General features: G+C 39.4%; 3 protein-coding genes across 3 annotated transcripts; 2 read left to right on the top strand and 1 right to left on the bottom strand.

The window, feature by feature from the left end:
- Positions 1-8,086: 8,086 nt before the first annotated feature.
- On the bottom strand, positions 8,087-9,705 carry GGS25DRAFT_473377 (uncharacterized protein). The gene is made up of 2 exons (XM_049259529.1): positions 8,395-9,705; positions 8,087-8,315 (listed from the first exon to the last, which is right to left on the bottom strand). The coding sequence occupies exons 1-2, from the start codon at positions 9,105-9,107 to the stop codon at positions 8,150-8,152; spliced, it is 879 nt and encodes a 292-aa protein (XP_049119564.1). The 5' UTR covers positions 9,108-9,705; the 3' UTR covers positions 8,087-8,149.
- A 977-nt stretch (positions 9,706-10,682) lies between these two features.
- GGS25DRAFT_473375 (uncharacterized protein) lies at positions 10,683-12,341 on the top strand. The gene has a single exon (XM_049259528.1). The coding sequence runs from the start codon at positions 11,243-11,245 to the stop codon at positions 12,179-12,181; it is 939 nt and encodes a 312-aa protein (XP_049119563.1). The 5' UTR covers positions 10,683-11,242; the 3' UTR covers positions 12,182-12,341.
- Positions 12,342-12,797: 456 nt separating this feature from the next.
- Positions 12,798-18,957, top strand: GGS25DRAFT_512700 (uncharacterized protein; the record flags this gene model as incomplete). Its single annotated transcript, XM_049262809.1, has 7 exons — positions 12,798-14,393; positions 14,471-15,121; positions 15,923-15,926; positions 15,970-17,877; positions 18,046-18,633; positions 18,673-18,823; positions 18,951-18,957. 7 exons carry the CDS (start codon positions 12,798-12,800, stop codon positions 18,955-18,957), a joined length of 4,905 nt encoding a protein of 1,634 aa, XP_049119562.1.
- Positions 18,958-19,717: the final 760 nt, after the last annotated feature.

The raw sequence follows: 19,717 nt of genomic DNA, 5'->3' as shown, positions 1-19,717 counted from the left end.
GGGCTATCCCTAGGTGGGTGGTTTCAGGGGGGCTTGCTGACCAAAGATATAACTGGGGTAAGTTGTAAATGGCTAACATCCTAGAGGAGATAAACTTCTACAGGATCGGATTCCGATTATGTAGTCAACACACCTGCCTGCTATTAAACAATGCCATCCTCGAAGGAGAAGGATGCGGGATGTGGCTTGATCTTGGAGGGACCTAGGGGGCAGATTTATGTTAACACAGGATGGTCCCTCCTCTTCGTTGTTCGAAATTATCATGCAAGGCACATAGACTCAAGGTGCTTAATTTTGGACACTCCACCGCCCATGCCATGTTACGCTTCTATGTGCTACCTACGTATCCGTACCTAGGTACCTAGGATCGGAATTGGGGATGGCGAGTGACTACGCAGTCCATCGTTGCTACATCTCAGGGCTAGATGCACACTAGGTAGGTAGATAGATGAAGATATATGGGCCAATCGGGTCTGAAGGTTGAGTTGGTGATCGTACTACTCAGTATGTATAAGACGGGCTATCTGCGTGCCGTCTTAGAAGTATCATACGACCTATTATATACCTAGTAGGTACATACGTATGTAGTACGCATTATACCTGTGTTACTTGTGCGGGTATTGTATTCCCACGTAAGCATCGGCATAGGCTAGTTGTGTTACGGCTTCTACAGATCCCATAGGTCCAGCCAATCGCTTGGTGTTGCATGGTACGACGTAGCATGGCAATGGATGCTCCTCGACTCAGTTATATACTGGGTACCTACATATGTACCTACCTATGTATGTCTCAAACATGATTTTGGTACACATATCGTGCAAACGTGGGGGAACAAGGAAGTTGGTAGTCTGAGGCTCTTTGGATACTACTAAGATTATGTCAAGTTCCAACGCCTGTCATGCATACACCGTAAGACAGTGTGATCAGCCGCCCAGTGATTAGTACCATACTAGGTAAATATCTAGGTGGTCCTATACGATGCCATAGGCACCAAAGCAGCTCCCGAGGCACCCATATCAGGGCCATGATATCAAGAGCAGCTCTCACGCTCCAATAGACTGCGTATCTTAGCAACCATAAGTCGTGCTGATCGATAGGCTATGGTCATCGGTTCCACCTTGTAGACTTCCCAACGTTTCCTAACCGGAACTGAATAGAAGTAAATACATGATAATTTCATAGATACTAGGTACCTTAGGTAGACACCTCCTTACGCTGTGCGGAACTACATCTCTTAGTGCCAGCTTGGCCTTTTTTAGAGGAGGAACAATACTCGGGCGGATCTAATAGAAAAAAAAGGCTTCTAAATCTATCTTTAGCAAGTCTAGATGCAATTAGATAGTGATCGTGGTGTTACCATAGGGCGACTAAGTGGAGGACCAGTCGCATGGCTAATGGCGATCTTCTTATTCGTACCCCTGATCCCACGCGGTCGAGCACATGGCTCGTACATATTTACGTAGGTACTACACTATGCAAAGAAGCTCGCGGATATTATCATGTCCTACAGTCCGCAAATATCCAAGATATGTAACATTCCCTACTTCTCACAGGCAAAGTCACCGTTGACGCCACACTCGTTTATCGATCAATTGAAAATATTAGAATGCCATACCCAACACGCAAGACGTCAATGTCATATATGATGGTTGGAATGAACATGGCTGATAACGTGGACATGTCGTGCGACTATAGACAGTTGACGCAGGAGGCTTTAGTACCAACATGTAGTTACATATGAAGTACTGTCTAGATACCTACGTAGTAAGTATCTAAATACATACTTAGGTATGTACCTCAGCAACTACCTAGTAGGCAGCTATGTAGGTAAGCCATCCTTTCATCTTCGAAGGAAGATGGCCTTGAAATGGAAGGAAAGGTGCCACGATATACTGCAAAAGATGGGTTTGCATGCACGTCAAGAACTCAGGTCTCTGAAAGGTTCTTTTCTCAGGTTTGCGATAGGTAGGTCCCCTCGTAAGACCTTGTTCGCTTGGGAACTAAAGGAAGAGATCTACCGATACAGCCTTGTTCAACTTCTTTAACCCTGACGTGGACGCCACCAATTGATCTATGCGATATATCTTAAGCATTAACTCTGTTGAGTCTCAAAGCTTCACAGTATGCTATCTACCTTTTAAGAGACGCATTGGGTATAAGTCAATGCTATATATGTCTTGTATCTCGGGTTTTTTACTGTAGCTCAGTCTCTATTACGCGGCCCCGACTCTACTAGGTTAACCTAAATACTCTTATGAGTAACTAATGGATACGATGAATTTACAAAGTACATGTAAGGCAGCATGTAGGCAGCTCATTTGCATATTTGCAGTACGTAGGTTCATATCAAATAATATGATTATTGAGGTGAGAGTTGTATTGATCAAGAGAGAATAATTTTATGAACAAACAGAAGACTTTGATAAATATATATAAATGTAAACGTATTGCCTATTAAAGTATTATGTGGACGAGTTGCTTACGTAATTAACCAGAAATCATATGATTTTGTTTTGATATATTCCTTTAAACTTTGCTATTCTTGGTATTGTTTGTTTAGATTTAGTTGTTTTGGGATTGTTTAATCATATTAGTAATTTCTTTATCCTCCCAAATCTAAAAATAGTCTTTAATGTTTATTAGTTTAATCTATTAAATAAACTTCTTAAATAAAATGTTAATAAGTGCTTTAGTTAATCCGTTTGCGATTATCTTTTCGGTTAAAATGTATTATACCTTAATAATGCCTTGTATTACCTCTTATCTTAACTAATAATTATATATATTTATATGCCTTAGTTTGGTTTATAACTTTTTTATATCTTTTTATATTATTTTTATAGTTTAAATATTGTCGCATTAAATGATAATAGTAGATTTATTTAATGATACCTTTAATTTTTTTATTAATCGTATAATAAATATTAATTTTTTAGCAGCTTATGATAATATTAATAACTTTACTTTTATAGTTAACATAATTATAATATCTTGTTTATTTGTTTTTTATACAATCAATTTTTTAAAGAGTTTTATGGCATATATTTATAAACTTTTTTAGTTTAAAAAATTATCTATAAAAAAAACATCACTTATTATTTTAAATTCGTTTTTTCCTTTAAATTAAAGTTTTAAACTATCGGTTTAATTTATATAATGAAGCATATAATTAATTACGGCTTAATATTATAGTTTAAAATTTACGAAAAATTGTAATAATTTAAAGTAAGCGAATGTAATATTTAATTATATGTTAAATACTACGTAAAGTATTAAATTTATTTTCTTTTAATATTTTATAATTAACTTAAATAATACTTTTCCTTCGTATAATAATAATTCTTCTTTTATTATAAGGTGTAAAGGATTCTTAAATGTGTTTATATTTATTAGGTTAGTAATTTTATAAATATAATTGGTTTGGTTTAACTAGATTAAACCCTTGGCTTGGTTTTTTATTATAGTTATATTAAGAAACTATTATAAATCGTTTCCTTTTATTAGTTAATACTTTTTTTTTAGTTTTTTTATTAACTTTTTAGTCTTTTCTTCATCTTTTTTTCGATATGTAAGTATTAAGTTATTGATATAAAAAAATAATAAAATTCCATTTTTGCGGTATACGTATAATTCGTAAGAAATTAGTTTAAAATTTATTAATTAAAAGAATTATGTAAACTTTTTTTGTTATAATAATGGTAATTCTCGCATTTTATATAATGCTTTTTTTAATTTAAGAATCTTTCCAGGTGTTTTATATTTTTAAGGTATTTACATGAATACGTTATATGGGATTTTTACATTTATAAACGCGTTAATAATATTAAATTGCTTTAGTTTTAAATTAAACCGTGTTATAATAGCCATTAATGTTTAAAATAATTTTCTTATTAAGGTGGAAGCGTATATTTCTTCCACTTTTAACCTCTTTTATTAATTATCCTTAATAATAATCCTTGTTTTACACTTTTAAAACTTTTCATACTTATTTATTTTATAAATATATACCTATATTAAGTTAATAATTTGCTTTTTTTGATATCGTAAGTTATTACATAAAATTTTTTTTTATATTTTTATTTATATATAACTTTTTAAATGTTCTCGTTTTACTTCCTTAAATAAGTTAGTCATTAAATAATTCTTTACTTTTTTATAATGTTTTAATAAAGATAATAAGTTTTTCCTATGAATTTTCTTTAGATTCTTAAATAATTGTAAGAATTATGCCTTGTTAATACTTTCCTTATTTATTATTCCTACTTTTACTTTTAAGCGTTTTACGTTAAACGTAGAATGTTAAATCGTTGGTTAAGCGTTTAAAATTAAATGTATATTTTAAATTATTTATAATATATAATAAATTATATTTCTTATAAACTTGTTAAGATTAAGGGTTATTAACATTTATTCCTTAAATTCGCTTAGTTAATTAAACTCGATTCTTAATTCACATATATTGTTTATTTTTTTATCTTTTAATAAAGCTTTTCTTATATTAACATTTTTTAATGTGTTAGGTTTTTTAATGTTTTAAACGTTTATAATGTTTTAATTATTATAATTTTCTTTATTAACTTTTTTATCTTTTACATAAATATTATAGTTATTTAAAATAAGGATTTCGTCTTAGGTAATGTTTTAAATTGGTTTTTTTGCTTTTTTTAATTATTTTTTATACTCTTTAATACTCACTTTAAACATATTATCTTAAAAATTATTTAAGTTTCTTAAAAATAAACTAATTTCGTTAAAAGTTATATCGCATATAACGATAACTTAATTAGTTTATGGATTTTATATTTAATAAATATTAATTAAATTATACCCCATAAAATATCCGATTTAAGTTCTAAGGTTAAGTCGTTATAATCGCTTTTCTTTATTTTATACCTCTTTTATTATAGTAAATGCTTTATAACCATAAACTTGTAAATATATTTATTATAGTTTTTAAATTTATACTTTATTACCGTTTTTTTATGTTATAAATGTATAAAACCATTTATATGGTAACTTTTAGTTATATATATACTTAGGTATTTAATTATATAAATACACCGCCGATTAATATATTTCCAGTCATAAAAATGTTAAAAGTTTTATATTATTACGCATAGCTTTAACCTTTATTTTAACCACACCCCTTAAACATTTAACCGCATCGTTTTATTCTTATATGCGTAAGGTTAAGGCTTTTATTCAAATATAAATGCCTTTAAAATATTTTTATATTTTTAACTTTATAATTATTATTTTATTATTTATTTTTACTACTTTAAGCGTAATTTTATATTAAATCTTAAAAATCTTAATTATATATTTTAAAGCGGTTATAATAAAAAAAGTTATACGATTTTTTAAGTAATAATTTTAAGTATATTTAAACCATCGGTTTAACATTAATATAAGATCTTTATAATTATTAAATAATTTTTCCAATAAATAAAAATTTAATATAAATCGCACTTTTAATTCTTCGTTTATATATCGTTTTTCACGTTTTATAAGACGTTTAAGTTTTAACATATTACACGTATTATATTTTATAATAATTAAGCCGATAATTTTTACCCCTTAAAAGTAATTAATTAAGTGTTTTAACGCTTGTAATCTTAAATAACTTAATTATAAATGTTATATTTTTACACTTTTCCATTTTATAACGTATTTTATTCGTAAATTAATAGCTTTTATTCGTACATAAAAAGCTTTTTCATTTATTTTATATGAAATGTTTTTTAATATAAACTAGTTATATCGGTTAAGCACTTCATATAAAATAAAATTATCTTATCGTTTAATATATGTTCGCATATATTTATTATTTTAATAATATTTTTATCGTTTTAAAAGTCGCAAAAATACTAATTTATAAGCGAAATTTTAGTAATACGTTACGTTTAATATTCGTAGGAATTTATAATCCCTTAAGCCTTTAACTTTTATTTTTATATCTTTATACCTAATAACTAATACCGTAATTATGCCAATTATTATTATATTTCTTTTTAATGCATTTTAATAATTAAAAAATCGAAACTTTTCGTTAAAAATATAAATAATACTTCTTAAATCAAAAATAATTAAATATATAAGAGAATAATATAAAACATTATATATTATTTTCTTAGCTTTAATCGATATAATAAAAGCTTATATCATTATTAATATTACGCCGATACGTTATATCGTCGTTATTAGTTAATTTTCTTCTTTTTTTTTTTACTCCTCTTCGGATTTAAGGTAAAAAGCAAATTTCTAAGCTCGTTTCTTAAGTTTTTCTACCTTTACTTTTAATTTTAATTAAGCTTTAAGATTTCTTTTATATATTTTTCGTCTAAATACTCCCTTTAAAATGTTATTTAATCTTAATTCCTTAAATATAAATTAATATTTTTTAATTGCATAATTTCCATAATATACTTTACAAATTATTAAGTTATTATTTAATATCGATAATGTTAATTATCTCGTTTATTTACTTAATCTTTTATTATATGTTAACCCTTATATTCTTTTACCTTTCTTAACCGGTTTACTTATTATCTTACCCTTTCCGGCTTTTAAGATTTCTTTTTCATCCTTATTTGCATATATTATTACAAATACTTCTTTTTTTACTTAGTTTTAATTTTAATTTATTTTATAGGTTTAAAATCTTATTTTTAATCCTTTTATTATATCCCGATAAAAGATTATATTGTCTAGAAAACTTTTTTTATTTATTTAAAAATATGTTAAGCACCACTTTCTTACATATCTATTAATAACTATTTATAAATTATTAAATTATATTATCGTTTTTTTAATATTTGGTATTTTTCTTATTTTAGCTTAAGCCATACATTCTTCTTATTAATTAATTTAAACGTATTAATTTTTCGACGGCTTAGTTAAAACAGCTATACGTTTTTTATATTTAATTTATGCTTTTATTAACTGTTCTTATTTATTTATACCTATTAATTTTTGGAGTTTTAAATATTATTTACACATGTCTATATTTAGTTTACATATCGTCTTAAAATAACTTAATATCACTATCTTATAACATAAATTTCTAAATTTTACAATACTTTTTTGCTCTTAATTATATTCCTTCTTTTCTTTTTTAAACAACGTTAAATTTATATTAAATTATTATAATTATATTTTAATTAAATAAATAACGTTAATATATTTTTAACGCTTTTATCTTAAAATATAATCCTTAATCTTAAGCTTTATTAATTCTTTTAATTATATATACCTTAGGTTATTAAATTCTACATTGTTTAAAATTAGTTTAATCTTATTTTAAACGTATAATTTTATTACTATCCCTTAGAATATAAGATTTCATATGTCTCATTAGTTTACTCCTTTAAGCATTAGGATTAAATCTTCACGGTCCGGCATATTTACAGGTTATGTTTAATCTTATTTAAGTAAAATATAATTAATATTAGTGTTTTTTATAATATTTTTAAGGTATTTACATATAAAACTCTTAATTATTAAATAATACGATTATTAAAATAAAAATTATATTAATTAGAAAAGAATAATTCTATAAACAAACAAAAGATTTTAACAAATATATGTAAATGCAAACGTATTGCCCATTAGAGTATCACGTGGACAAGTTGCCCATGTAATCAACCAGAAATCACATGACCTTGTTCTGACAGTTCACTCTGATTGAACCGAACCCTCCACACAGCCAACGCCTGCATATTATGTGCCTCCCAGGCAAACCCCGAGACAAACGTAACGCTGCGTAACCATAAAACCTTCAGATGTTCTCGCTTAGGTACTTTGTTTATTAGGAAACAGGGTGTTAGAGGAAATTGAGGCACCGGGCTCCGAGATCTGACGGATCACCCCATCTGCGTAAGATGCGATTGTGTGAAGTAAGGGTCAACTCCTGTAGATGATCCATCCGCCGCTTGGTATAGAGAACAAAGTAACTTAGCTACTAAGACACCTTTTCTCAAGATGCCGACCGCGTCCTATATATCCGAGCCCTTCCCGGGAAGGCCGGACTCGGGGGGCCGGCTTGCTGCCCTATTCATGGATATCACAAATAATAGCGATGACATGATAACATTGGAACATTTTGTTAAAGGTAAGAGCTAGGTTAGGGTACTTGTGTAGTGCAACTCAGCTACCGTTTCGCCATCTCTCCTTGTTGCCACATCCTTAACGCGGACAGGACAGCCATAGTTGCCCACCGCTCACCAAGAACTCCGCTGGCTCCTGTGCCTAGAAATCTAAACTTCATAACCGCATCTTGTCCTAAACTCCGTACCGAATTTGCCCATACAGCAACGCTAAGTATAACAGCAATTATAGAGATTAGTGTTGAACGGAGGAAATAAAATGAAAGGATATGAAATGGGTACAACTCACATCTCCCTCCCATCACTCGAAAATTCCCCGCCGCCTGTAAACGGCCAATCACCACCGACGCCGGGCGCCGGTTCAGTCGACATCCTCGTCAGCTTCCACCCCGATGTTGCTGCACCAAGGTGCCCCACAGCTGACCCGGCACTATGTCGCCATTCGAAAGTTTCGCGCCGAAGCCTCCCGAGGTTCTCAGGATTCGCCGTGCCCACGTCGACATCGAAAGCGTATGAGATGTGCGGCCAGCTGACTATTGTGCGCAGGGGCTCTTCTGGGGAGATACCGCTGCCAGAGCCAGGCAAAGTGATTACCGAATGAATACCACCGGTGAATGTCTTGTGTCGCTCCCCTGTCGCGAGCGTCGCATCGTCGACGCTAGGACCATTGTGTAGCGTCAGGTTTGGCTGCCCCGCTGAGGGGTTTGGGGTCTGTGAAATGGCAAAGAGTGCCTGTCCTCGGTTGTCATCGTTCGCTGCAATGTAGTATACTCCTTTCACCGGGCTGCCATGTTGCTTGTACAATGTCCAAGATACGGGGAAGCGGTGCGGCGTTGCGGATGCTGGTGGGGATGGGAAACTTGTCTGCGGCCGAGCTGCGTGAGGTGATAGCGGCGAGTTTGGCGTGGTGTCTGTCCTCACATCGGACCTGCGGGAGCCTGCTGATTGCTCCTTTTCCGGAAAACGGCTGTACGCCGGTGGTAAATCGTCTCCTGGATTCATAGTCGCGATATTGGGGGTGCGATTAGATTAGGCAACGGTACCTAGGTTAAATAGGTGCCTACTTTTGCCCGTTTATGGCCCCTTTTATTTATGTAAGGGAATTGCGTTGTTTCTGAGTCTACCGAGGGTATCTTGGGCTAGAATCTTGGAAGATTTCCAGGTTGAGATTTGTGGATCTTTTTGGTGGCTTCCATTAACGATTAATTGCCCAGGTGGTATTTAGGTACCTGTCTACCTAATGCAGGTACTAGGTAATCAACTCAGCCCCCTAACGGTTAACCTACGAAGTTATTCAACATTTCAAAATTGGTTCGTAGAACATGGAAGTGTGACTCTCAGTGAGTCCCAAGGTTGACTTCAACAGGATAGGTACCTGTGAATCACAACCCCTAAGAATGAGGTCCCTATTTTCTTTATCTTCAAATGTAATAATTCGCCTTTCATTTATGATAATAGTGAAACTAAATTGAATTAAACTCATGTTAATAATCTCACCAGCATTAAAGCTAACGGGTTCGAGGGCATCTATGTAAATAATAATATGTTAGAAAAGAAACATAACAGCGACGGTTGGAAGGACTCCAGGACGAAATCTGGGCCAACAATATGGTTTTGTAGTGCCCCATTGTCCCTAAAAGACATCTTTCTCGAAATACAAAGCACCTATCTCGTCATGAAGAAGCGTCGTAAGGAGATTATGGCCATCTTCAAAAGGCCCGAGAATGACCCTAATATAGCTCATCACCGTTTTGCTCTCCTCAATAGAGATTGTATCTATGTAGGTACTCAACCCCAAGCTAGAAACTCCTAAATATAATTCGATTTTGCCTAGGTTAGGGCAGACTTATCCAAACAGGAGGAGATAGGCTGGAATGGATATTTCTACATATTTATATCAAGTTCACTTCAGTGTCAAGTTCAAACATGTCCACCATTATACCTACCTATGTATGAAAGATTGGTCCGCATAGGTATCTATTCAACCTTACGAAGTTAAGAACACAGAACCACTGTGGAAAGAGGAATGTAGTTTTCAGTCTAGGTAATGACTCTAATCTGTCCCGGAAATGACCAAGTTCTTTCAATGCCCTCGAATTTATTCCTGTGACAAAGAGAGGGAGTCTGAGTTTCTTTGAGCTTAGTTTCAAGATTTTGTCAATTATCAGACATATGTGGTTGCGAATAATTACTCGGATTAACACTGCGTTATTACCTATACACCACAATGGTCCGGAACCCGGCCGTATGTAAGGCATATTCATTGTGAGCTTCATAAGCTCTACTTTTGCCATGATTCTTAATCTTTCTCAACTTACTACCTAAGTACTAGGTAATCATAGCAGGTCTACTTTGCCCATTGTTATCAACCCAACGCATTTGAACCCCCCCGCCCTATCTTTATCGTAATGAATTACGTCTGCTGTAGTTTGATTGTAAGATTATGTACACAAAGGCATTGTCAGAGAGAACTAAGAGCTTGAGTAGATGGCAGATTAAAGCATTAAGAGATAGTATGTAGGAATATATGTATGTATTATGGAACAAAACGGTTGCTTTATTCGATTTAACAGCAATGGAGTATATTATTTAGCCTATGGTTTATATGGTACAAACTAGGACACCACCCATGGGATTCCTTATAAAAGCTTGCCAAACGGCTGTAGATAACTACGTGCCTAGTTGAAGCTGAAATTGAAAACTGTAGTTTTTTTTGGACCATGGCACCTACATTCAAGAGGATATTCGCTCACAAAGGGATATTTCTCCCGTACAGAGCAAGACCTGGAGATAGGAATAGGCCTGTCGCACGCCGAGGTTTTCGACTGATTGAACTTATTCGGGAGGGGTTATATGTTGTTCAATCGGTTGCGAACGACAAGATGTATGTCGTAAAGACAGTGCGTCGTGTATATGACAAATGGGCTAGCGAGACGACCAAGGATGAATTCACGCACGATACACCCCACGATCTTAGAGTCTCAACTGTTCTAAATGCCGAAGTTCAGTTACCCAGACAGCTCCATTTTCCTCACATAGCGTTTTACCAACAAGTGGATGAAAGTCGCTGGGAACTATATTTCGAGTAAGCACCGTACCCGATACAAACCCCTGAAAAGACAAAAGACAAATGGCTAATGAGTTCCCCTGATTTTTTTAGTTGGTATAACGGAGGGACACTTGAAACCTTTATAGATGAGTATTACCGAAACAGCCTGAGAATTCCGGAGTCTTTCATTTGGCACGTTACAGCAGAACTATGTCAAGCCCTTGCATTCTTGTATTATGGCCAAAACTTGGCAGGAGTCAGACCGAAGAATTGGATCCCTGTTTATCACCGGGATATAGAGTCAAATAACATCTTTATTAATTACCCGCCACGGCGACCGGGAAGGATGCCCAATTCCGGAAATGTCACCAACGCTTTCCCACATATTGTGCTCTCGGATTTTCGGCAGTGTGCAATTCAGGGAGACCTCCCAGGTGATTTGAAGCCGGGCCAGTTCCCAGAACAGAACGAACCGAACGAGTGGGAAGACGTATATGAGCTTGGCCGGGTTTTGCGTAGTCTATGCATGACCCACGTTCCGTTCCCCGACGATGATGATACCGATCCTAATGCTAATATACCCGGGCAAATTAAAAACGAGGATAATGGATGGCTCGATCGTCCAGATAGTAGGCGATTGCAAGACGTCAACGGACATGAGATTGGGCCGATGTATTCCGTGGAGCTCATGAATGCTCTGAGAAGATTTGAATGGCCCAACCAGGAGAATCAGCTGATAACCGCTAACACCAACATAGACCACGTACCGAGTATGAACTGGGTAGTTGGAACGCTATTGCCGCTAGCCAAAGGTAGAATTGCTACTCATAGGACAGGTAGAAAGCCTGCTGGCTATTATACTCAGTGGGACGTTTCTTGGACTAGGCCGTATGAACCAATGCCGTTCGTGGCTAACCCTAATACTGATAACTTCAACCTCGCGAGCCTCATGACCAGATATGTCCAAAGAGAGGATTATGTAATTTGTGGTCTAGAGTATCCCGTGCCCCGGGATATTGAACTTTGAGCCTGGCAACCTTTAGAGATGTAGGAATGATAATATGTAGCTTACATAGGTACATAGCAGCTATTTTGAAAGATTGCAAAGATTGAAGATTGTACAAGTACCTTAAAGGTTGAGACTCTAGAGGTTAGGTAGTTATTAGGTTAGTGAGATAACATTGAAGTATGTAGTTATGTACATCTTAATAGTAACATGACATATAAAACAAATAAACCACTTCCATTAACTATAATAGCCCGGTCACTACAATACCATCTGCTAGGGATCTTAATAGCCCCCAATAACTAGGTCTAAACGCCTTATAGTAAACCTTAAATTCCTCCTCTAAAGACCTACAATTTTATGTGAACAATTAACTATCCCCACCTTCCTAAAGTGGAGTATGCTGCCTATTTGAGCCTAATGCATTTGATTAGTAGCCACTATTTAAAGGCGAAGTGGACACTGGGTTTACACCGCCCGGCACAAAAAAAAAAAGAAATTCACTTGCGAGTTCGACTTGCGAAACTAATACCTAAAATAACTGCTGCATGTTCCCTCTGTGACAAAGGCATAAGGTATAGCATACCTACCAAGATAAAAATTGCTAAAGACCTAATTGACAAAATTCTAATTCGCAATGACTTCCAAACGCAAGATTGACGATTTCATCTATACGTTGTCCGACAATGAAGAGCTTCCAAATGAGGAAGAACAGTTCCCCGAACCCAGTCCACCGAAGAAGAAGACCAAGAAAAATAAAAAGTCAGCCGTTCAGTTAGACGATGGCGATCACGACGACGATACTGGCATATGGGGCAAGAGGGAAAATGACGATGGAGCTATGGACTCCGACTTTGAATTTGCCCTAGACGGTACTACCGATTTCAGGACAGAAGATTTCGACGGTTGGGGGTTTGATGGTGCCAAGAAGGGCATGAATGGAACTGTGCAAAAGAGAATAGTGGACGTAGATGAGATCGTACGAAGACGGAGAGGGACCACTGAAGGGACTCACAGCGAAGTAAATGGCAAGAAGGAACAGGCCATTGACGATATTAGTGACGAAGTCGAAGAAGAGGAGGATATTGAGCTTGATGACGACGACGACGAAGTCCTCGCTGCAGATGGGTTCGGCATGGGCGCAGCCTCGGATGAAGAGTCGGGTGATGACGTGGAAGGAGATGAGCCGGATCAGGAGGAACGCGACGAGGAAGAAGATGCATCCGATAACGACTCTGTGGCAACACCCGTTGATCATCCAGACGATGCAGAAGAATCCGACGAAACGGACGAGGACGAGGATGACCCCGAGGAAGCAGCCAAGAGGGCAGCATTCTTCGCACCTGAAGATAAAAGATCAAATGGGAAGCAGAAAGGAAAGTCATCATTTCAAACAATGTCTCTCTCGAGACCCATTCTGCGCGGCCTCAATTCCCTCGGTTTCACCGAACCCACTCCGATCCAGGCCAAAACGATACCACTCGCATTGGAGGGAAAGGATCTGGTTGGTGGTGCTGTTACGGGGTCTGGAAAGACCGCTGCTTTCGTGGTCCCAATCTTAGAGCGGCTACTCTACCGGCCCAACAAGATCCCCACCACCAGAGTTTGCATTCTGACGCCTACCCGAGAACTTGCAATTCAGTGTCACGCGGTAGCAACCAAACTAGCAAGCCACACGGACATCAAATTCTGCTTAGCAGTGGGCGGATTAAGCTTGAAGGTTCAGGAAGCAGAGCTACGTCTTAGACCCGATGTTGTTATCGCGACGCCGGGTCGCTTCATTGATCATATGCGTAACTCGGCAAGTTTTTCAACGGATACGGTGGAGATTTTAGTTCTCGACGAGGCTGATCGAATGTTGGAGGATGGTTTCGCTGATGAGCTGAACGAGATCCTTACTACCTTACCAAAATCTCGCCAGACCATGGTCTTCTCTGCTACCATGACGTCCACTGTTGATCGACTCATCCGCGCCGGTCTTAACAAACCAGTAAGGGTGATGGTTGATACCCAAGGAAAGGTGGTGGACAAGTTAGAACAAAAGTTTGTGAGATTAAGGCCGGGCCGGGAAGAGAAGAGAATGGGATATCTCGTACATATCTGCAAAACAATGCATACGGAAAGGGTTATCGTATTTTTCAGGCAAAAGAAGGAAGCACACCGTGCTCGAATCATCTTCGCCTTGTTCAACCTCCCTTGTGCGGAACTCCACGGAAGCATGAACCAGGCCCAGGTAAGTTTTTCACATTTTTTTTTTCCGTTTCGCACAAGCGATGAGGGAATGTATGATCACGTACTAACTAGCTATAGCGTATAGCGAGTGTGGAGGCTTTTCGTGATGGCAAAGTATCGTTCTTGCTCGCAACCGACTTAGCCTCGCGAGGTCTAGACATCAAGGGTGTGGATACTGTCATCAATTACGAGGGCCCTCAAAACTTGGATATATACGTACATCGAGTAGGCCGTACTGCCCGAGCCGGCCGATCCGGTGTTGCCATCACGCTTGCCGCAGAACCGGACCGCAAGGTAGTCAAAGCTGCTGTCAAGGCAGGAAAAGCGCAGGGAGCCAAAATTAGCAGTTTGATTATCGAGGCTACCGTGGCAGATGAGTGGCAAGACAAAATCGACGAGATGGCTGACGAAATCGAGGAAATTGCCCGAGAAGAAAAGGAAGAGAAGCAACTGGCACAGGCTGAAATGCAAATCAAAAAGGGAGAGAACATGGTTCACCACGAGGACGAGATCAAATCCCGACCAAAGCGAACGTGGTTCGAAACGCAGCATGATAAGCAGAAGGCCAGAGAGGCCGGCATGGCGGAGCTAAACGGGCTGAAGGAGTCGTTGAAGAAGAAGGGGGATGGTAAGCTGAGCAACAACGACAGGAAGAAGTTAGATGCGAGGTCAACGAGGACGGAAGGTATGTGGAAGAAGGGCTCTGCCGAACGGGCGGGCAAGGGTGCCGTTTTGAACCTGAAGAACGACAAGAAGAAGAAGCAGCAGCAGAAACAGAAGCCTAAGCCTAGGAACTCGGGGAAGCCAAAGAGAAGATAGAATGCTTAGCATGTGTAGGTAGTTACCTAGGCACTTACAACATTGAAATATTCAAGTACAAACTGCCCTCAGTGCTGTGTAGTGTAGGTAGTTCTGTGAACAAACGACAGGGGTAATTGATGCTACAGTACCTAGTATTTCTATGAACATGTAACTAACTAGGTTAGTTACATACAGTAGTAACTAACGTTATGTATTTATCGCAGCTGATGTCATCAGTGCGCGGCCCCCACCAAAAAGGAGAAAAAAAACCCCCCAGAAAACCCAGTCGTCATGCTACTACATACACATTATTACTATATGTAGTATTATGTACGTACTGATGTAGTTACTACTGCATGTGGAACAATTAAATTAGGTTACATCAAGCGTGAGACGTGACGGCATCAGCTTCTCACACAAGCTCTAATCCAACTTTTTTCAAATTTGACAGAGTGACGAGATCATTTGATGCAATCTCGTCTGTCGCAAGAAACCTGAACCTTCTAACTGTCATATACAAATACCATGTGTTGATATAATTGGCCAGTGTCTAATTACACCCATTCAATCGTCCGTCCCAAGATCTACGCCACCTGACCTGAGCTGACCGAAAGTCTGTTACGCTGTGTCCATCTGCAACGGCGAGGCTGTCACCGTTTATGTAGATCAATCCTGTGTTATACCACTCTACCATGCCTACTATAGGCATATACATTGTATGTATATTAGGCAGGTAGGTATCGAGGGAACATTCAATCCCTCTTAATTTTCCAAAGTGGCTCCTCCTCGTCGCCTCCCACCTTCGCGCCCGCATCCCCACCATAAGCAGAGTCTTCTACAATACTTGTTTCCACGTAGTCTAAGCCATCGTTACCGCGAGCGTCTCATTGGATTCCATCTCGACACCTTTCCCTATTTGAAACACCAGATACAGAGCCGCATCTACCGACTCATCCTCGACAGCCAGCGCCGTCGCCGTGACCAGTCTCGACTCGTCGACCACGCGCGGCGGTTTCTACTTGGCCCACCCACTCCGAAAGCCAAGGGCTCTAAGAATGCGCCGAGGGCTAGCGTAGGCACTATGACTTCCACTCCAGGATATGGGGGATATGGGGGATATGGGGCTGGGAGTGGCAACTATGGCACCGAAGGCGTCCGCGAACGCGGCGCAAGGAGGAAAAAGCTCGCCGCCATGGCTGGTAGCATGTATAGGGCTGGAGCAACGGCTGTGAATGAGATCAAGGAGTCTTATTACCAAACCAGGTCAGACGAGACAAATACGCCAGACGTGTCGAGAATCACAATACCGGGGTCATTCCCCGACGTGGCTATTGTAACCAAAGGAAATGAGCAGATGGTATTATTCCCGTCGTACGCGAAGAGACACGTGAGAGAAGAACAGAGAGAGTTTGAAAGCCCTGCTGGACCTCCTCACACGGCAACGGTGGGCATGAACGACCAAGACTATTGGAGGAACGAGTGGTCTCGGCACGAAGATGAAAAGGCTATCGTGGATGTAGATGTTCGAGGCTGGATATATAACCCGCAAAAGGGGCAAATGACGCGTCGGAACCGCTTACTGATCGGCCTAGCAAGACAATTGAGTGGCATACCAGCTCCCAAACCGCAGCAGACCGACTCGCCGACAAACTCAGAGCCATCCCTGGCGCGTATACACCAAGAGCACGAGGAGAAACGGGAGCAGGAGAGAATTGCAAGGGAGGCCAAAGAAATTGAACGCAAGGGAAAAGCCGAGGAGGAAGCTGCTCAGAAAGGTAGTTACAGTGAACGTCCAAGGGATGAAGATTCTGAGAGTGAGAGGACCGGACAGCGGCCTGGTCATCAGCCTCGGAGTCGAAACCGGTCGCCTTCATCTGCACCCTCTTCTCCCACCCTTCGGGGACGTACCTCTACAGCGGGAGGCACTGAGCTCGATGAGGCGGAGCTGGCGATTGCCAATGCTAATTTGATGGCGCGTATCGCACCGTTCATGACCACCCCGCTAGTTGAGATTCCCATAACACTTTTTTTCTATAACGACACCCATGCCCAATCGCGCACGGTCAAGACTAACGACTCGGGTCATTTCATGATCAGGGCAGCACTTGACTTTGTACCAACACACGTGCGTGTGCTTGCAAGCGAGGACATCTCCTGTACAGAACCCGTACAGATCATCGAGCCCACTGGGGTCAGCTTGATTAGTGACATTGACGATACGGTCAAGCGCTCCAACATTGCCCTTGGTGCCAAGGAGATCTTCCGTAATACCTTCATCCGCGACCTGGGTGAACTAACTGTGGACGGTGTCAAGGACTGGTACAATACCCTTCATCAACTCGGCGTCCGGATACATTATTGCTCCAACAGTCCGTGGCAGCTATACCCCGTCCTAGCCACTTACTTCAAAATGGCCGGCTTACCCCCCGGCTCACTGCATTTGAAGCAGTACACGGGGATGCTTCAAGGCATTTTCGAGCCCGTAGCCGAACGAAAAAAAGGCACCCTGGAGAGGATTATGAAAGATTTCCCTGAACGAAAGTTTCTTCTAGTCGGTGACAGCGGCGAGGCGGACCTAGAAGTATACACAGAGCTAGCGATAGCTCACCCTGGCTCCATCGTGGCGATTTTCATTCGTGATGTGACAACTCCCGAAGAGACGGGCTACTTTGACTCTGGGTTCGGTACACGCACCCAGGCCGGACGTATCACCCGCAAAGATTCAAGCAGAACGCTGGACCAATCATTTGACCAGAAGCCCCTCCAGAATAACCAGAGCTTGAATAAGACACCATTACCCTCTCGGGTAGAAGCCATATCCACATCCAAATCTACCAGCGCGCTTCCCATAGGTGATCTAATTGATTTCTCGCAACCACCAGAGCCAGGGTTGGAGACGGCCAAGGCTTCTCAATCAGAACGCACGGATACGCTCCAACCCTCTAAGCCTGCAAATCTCCTAGCACGCAAGCCACCCCCGCCTAAACCAGCGAAGCCAAGTTCCCTTCAAAGCACACCAGCGGCAACACTGCTCACTACCCAGGATGAGAACGTGATGGAGACCAATCATGACCCCAATACAAAGAAATTACCGCCACCTACACCTCCTCCACCACGCAAGGCTAGCCAAATGAGCAACAAAACCATAGCACCAAGCCCACTAGCACAGATGCAGAGATCCTCTGAGCACAAGGGCAAAGGCGAGTTGGAACCACTCACAAGGACCCGCTCGGATCCTCCTGATTCTATGTCTAAGACCCTCACTTTGCTGCCACCGCCCCCCCTTCCACCACCGAGAAGGCGGGGCACACCATCCAGTACTACCTCTACAAAATCTACCCCGAGCCTGGCAGTAACACCACCCGGAGGCAGTCTCATACGCCGGCGCACCGAAGGATCAGAAGTAGACTTTGAGCGATTGCCGCCACCTATAAATGGTAGTACGTACGGTAGTGACAGTGGGAGCACGGGTAATCAAGCTACAGTGACCAAAAAGGTAGAACTGTGGCATCGCCGACTGCAGCGTGCGCACGATACGTTGGACCATCGGGGTGTCGCGTTGTATACATGGCGCCGTGGGGGCGAGGTGGTGGACGAAGCTGTAGGCATTGTAAAAAGGTACATGGGCGAGTAAAAAGGATTATATATAGAGATGAGTGAAATACAATTACATAGATTATGAATAAGTACCCAATGTTAAGAACGGTTGGCTTAATGCGTAATGGTCAATTCCTGTTAAGTATATACCTAATGATAGAACATAATTCCGTTGGTTCTTGTTGGCAAATATGCCAACCAACAATTTCCCGATGGAATATGAGGCCTTAAGACATGAGTTCAAGCACTTCCGACTATGGTAATAATAAGAATGTCATCCAGGTCCCGTAATTCAACATCACGTACTTTGAGCCGAGGGCATTCAGGGTGTGCAAACTAACGACAATTCACACTTTGGTATTTATTAATCCAACTTTTACCAAACCCCGCCCTGGTGATTAATACCCCCTACAATTAATATAGCATCACGGTCGCTTGAGCACCTACCATACCAACTAGCTTGAAATAAAGGGATGCAACAACGGCGGTTTAAGAGGCTCCACGGATAAATGTAGGATAGTAAGTAATCGCGATCCTACGTGGAGGAAACAACAGTAATAAATACTAGAGCCATGCTAGATGTAGATTGACTTTTAGTGATGGGACATAATCGCTAATGGAATATATAATAGAAGAAAGGAAGAGAGCGGAGCTCTCGACCTTTCAGGCTAGCCATATATGTAGACAAATAAGGTTTAGCGAGCTGTGGCAGCAGCAGCCATGGATAGCCACGGGACATGGCCACGTCCATCTATGTTTTAACATTTAAAATTTTGTTTAGCAAGTAATAAGAGAAGCCGCCAATTAAAGGGGAGTATTTAATAACTTACGCTAGCCCTTAATTCGAGGTTATTCCCATATAATGTTAAAATACCCGGCAAATTGCAAGCAATTTAAATTAGTAAAACTTTACTAATTTGATATCTG

The sequence above is a fragment of the Hypoxylon fragiforme genome (assembly GCF_022984875.1).
Source record: "Hypoxylon fragiforme strain CBS 206.31 chromosome Unknown GGS25scaffold_2, whole genome shotgun sequence".
In the NCBI taxonomy this organism is placed as follows: Eukaryota; Fungi; Ascomycota; class Sordariomycetes; order Xylariales; family Hypoxylaceae; genus Hypoxylon; species Hypoxylon fragiforme.
The sequence above is the reverse complement of the archived record's forward strand: the minus strand, read 5'-3'. Positions and strand labels throughout refer to the sequence as shown.

Bases quoted from the DNA above. Each gene is read 5' to 3' on its own strand.
- GGS25DRAFT_473375 (XM_049259528.1), top strand. From the start codon at position 11,243: ATGAGTTCCCCTGATTTTTTTAGTTGGTATAACGGAGGGACACTTGAA.
- GGS25DRAFT_473377 (XM_049259529.1), bottom strand. From the start codon at position 9,107: ATGAATCCAGGAGACGATTTACCACCGGCGTACAGCCGTTTTCCGGAA. The intron at 8,316-8,394 runs GTGAGTTGTACC...TGTTATACTTAG, and splicing joins TCGAGTGATGGGAGGGAGAT to CGTTGCTGTATGGGCAAATT.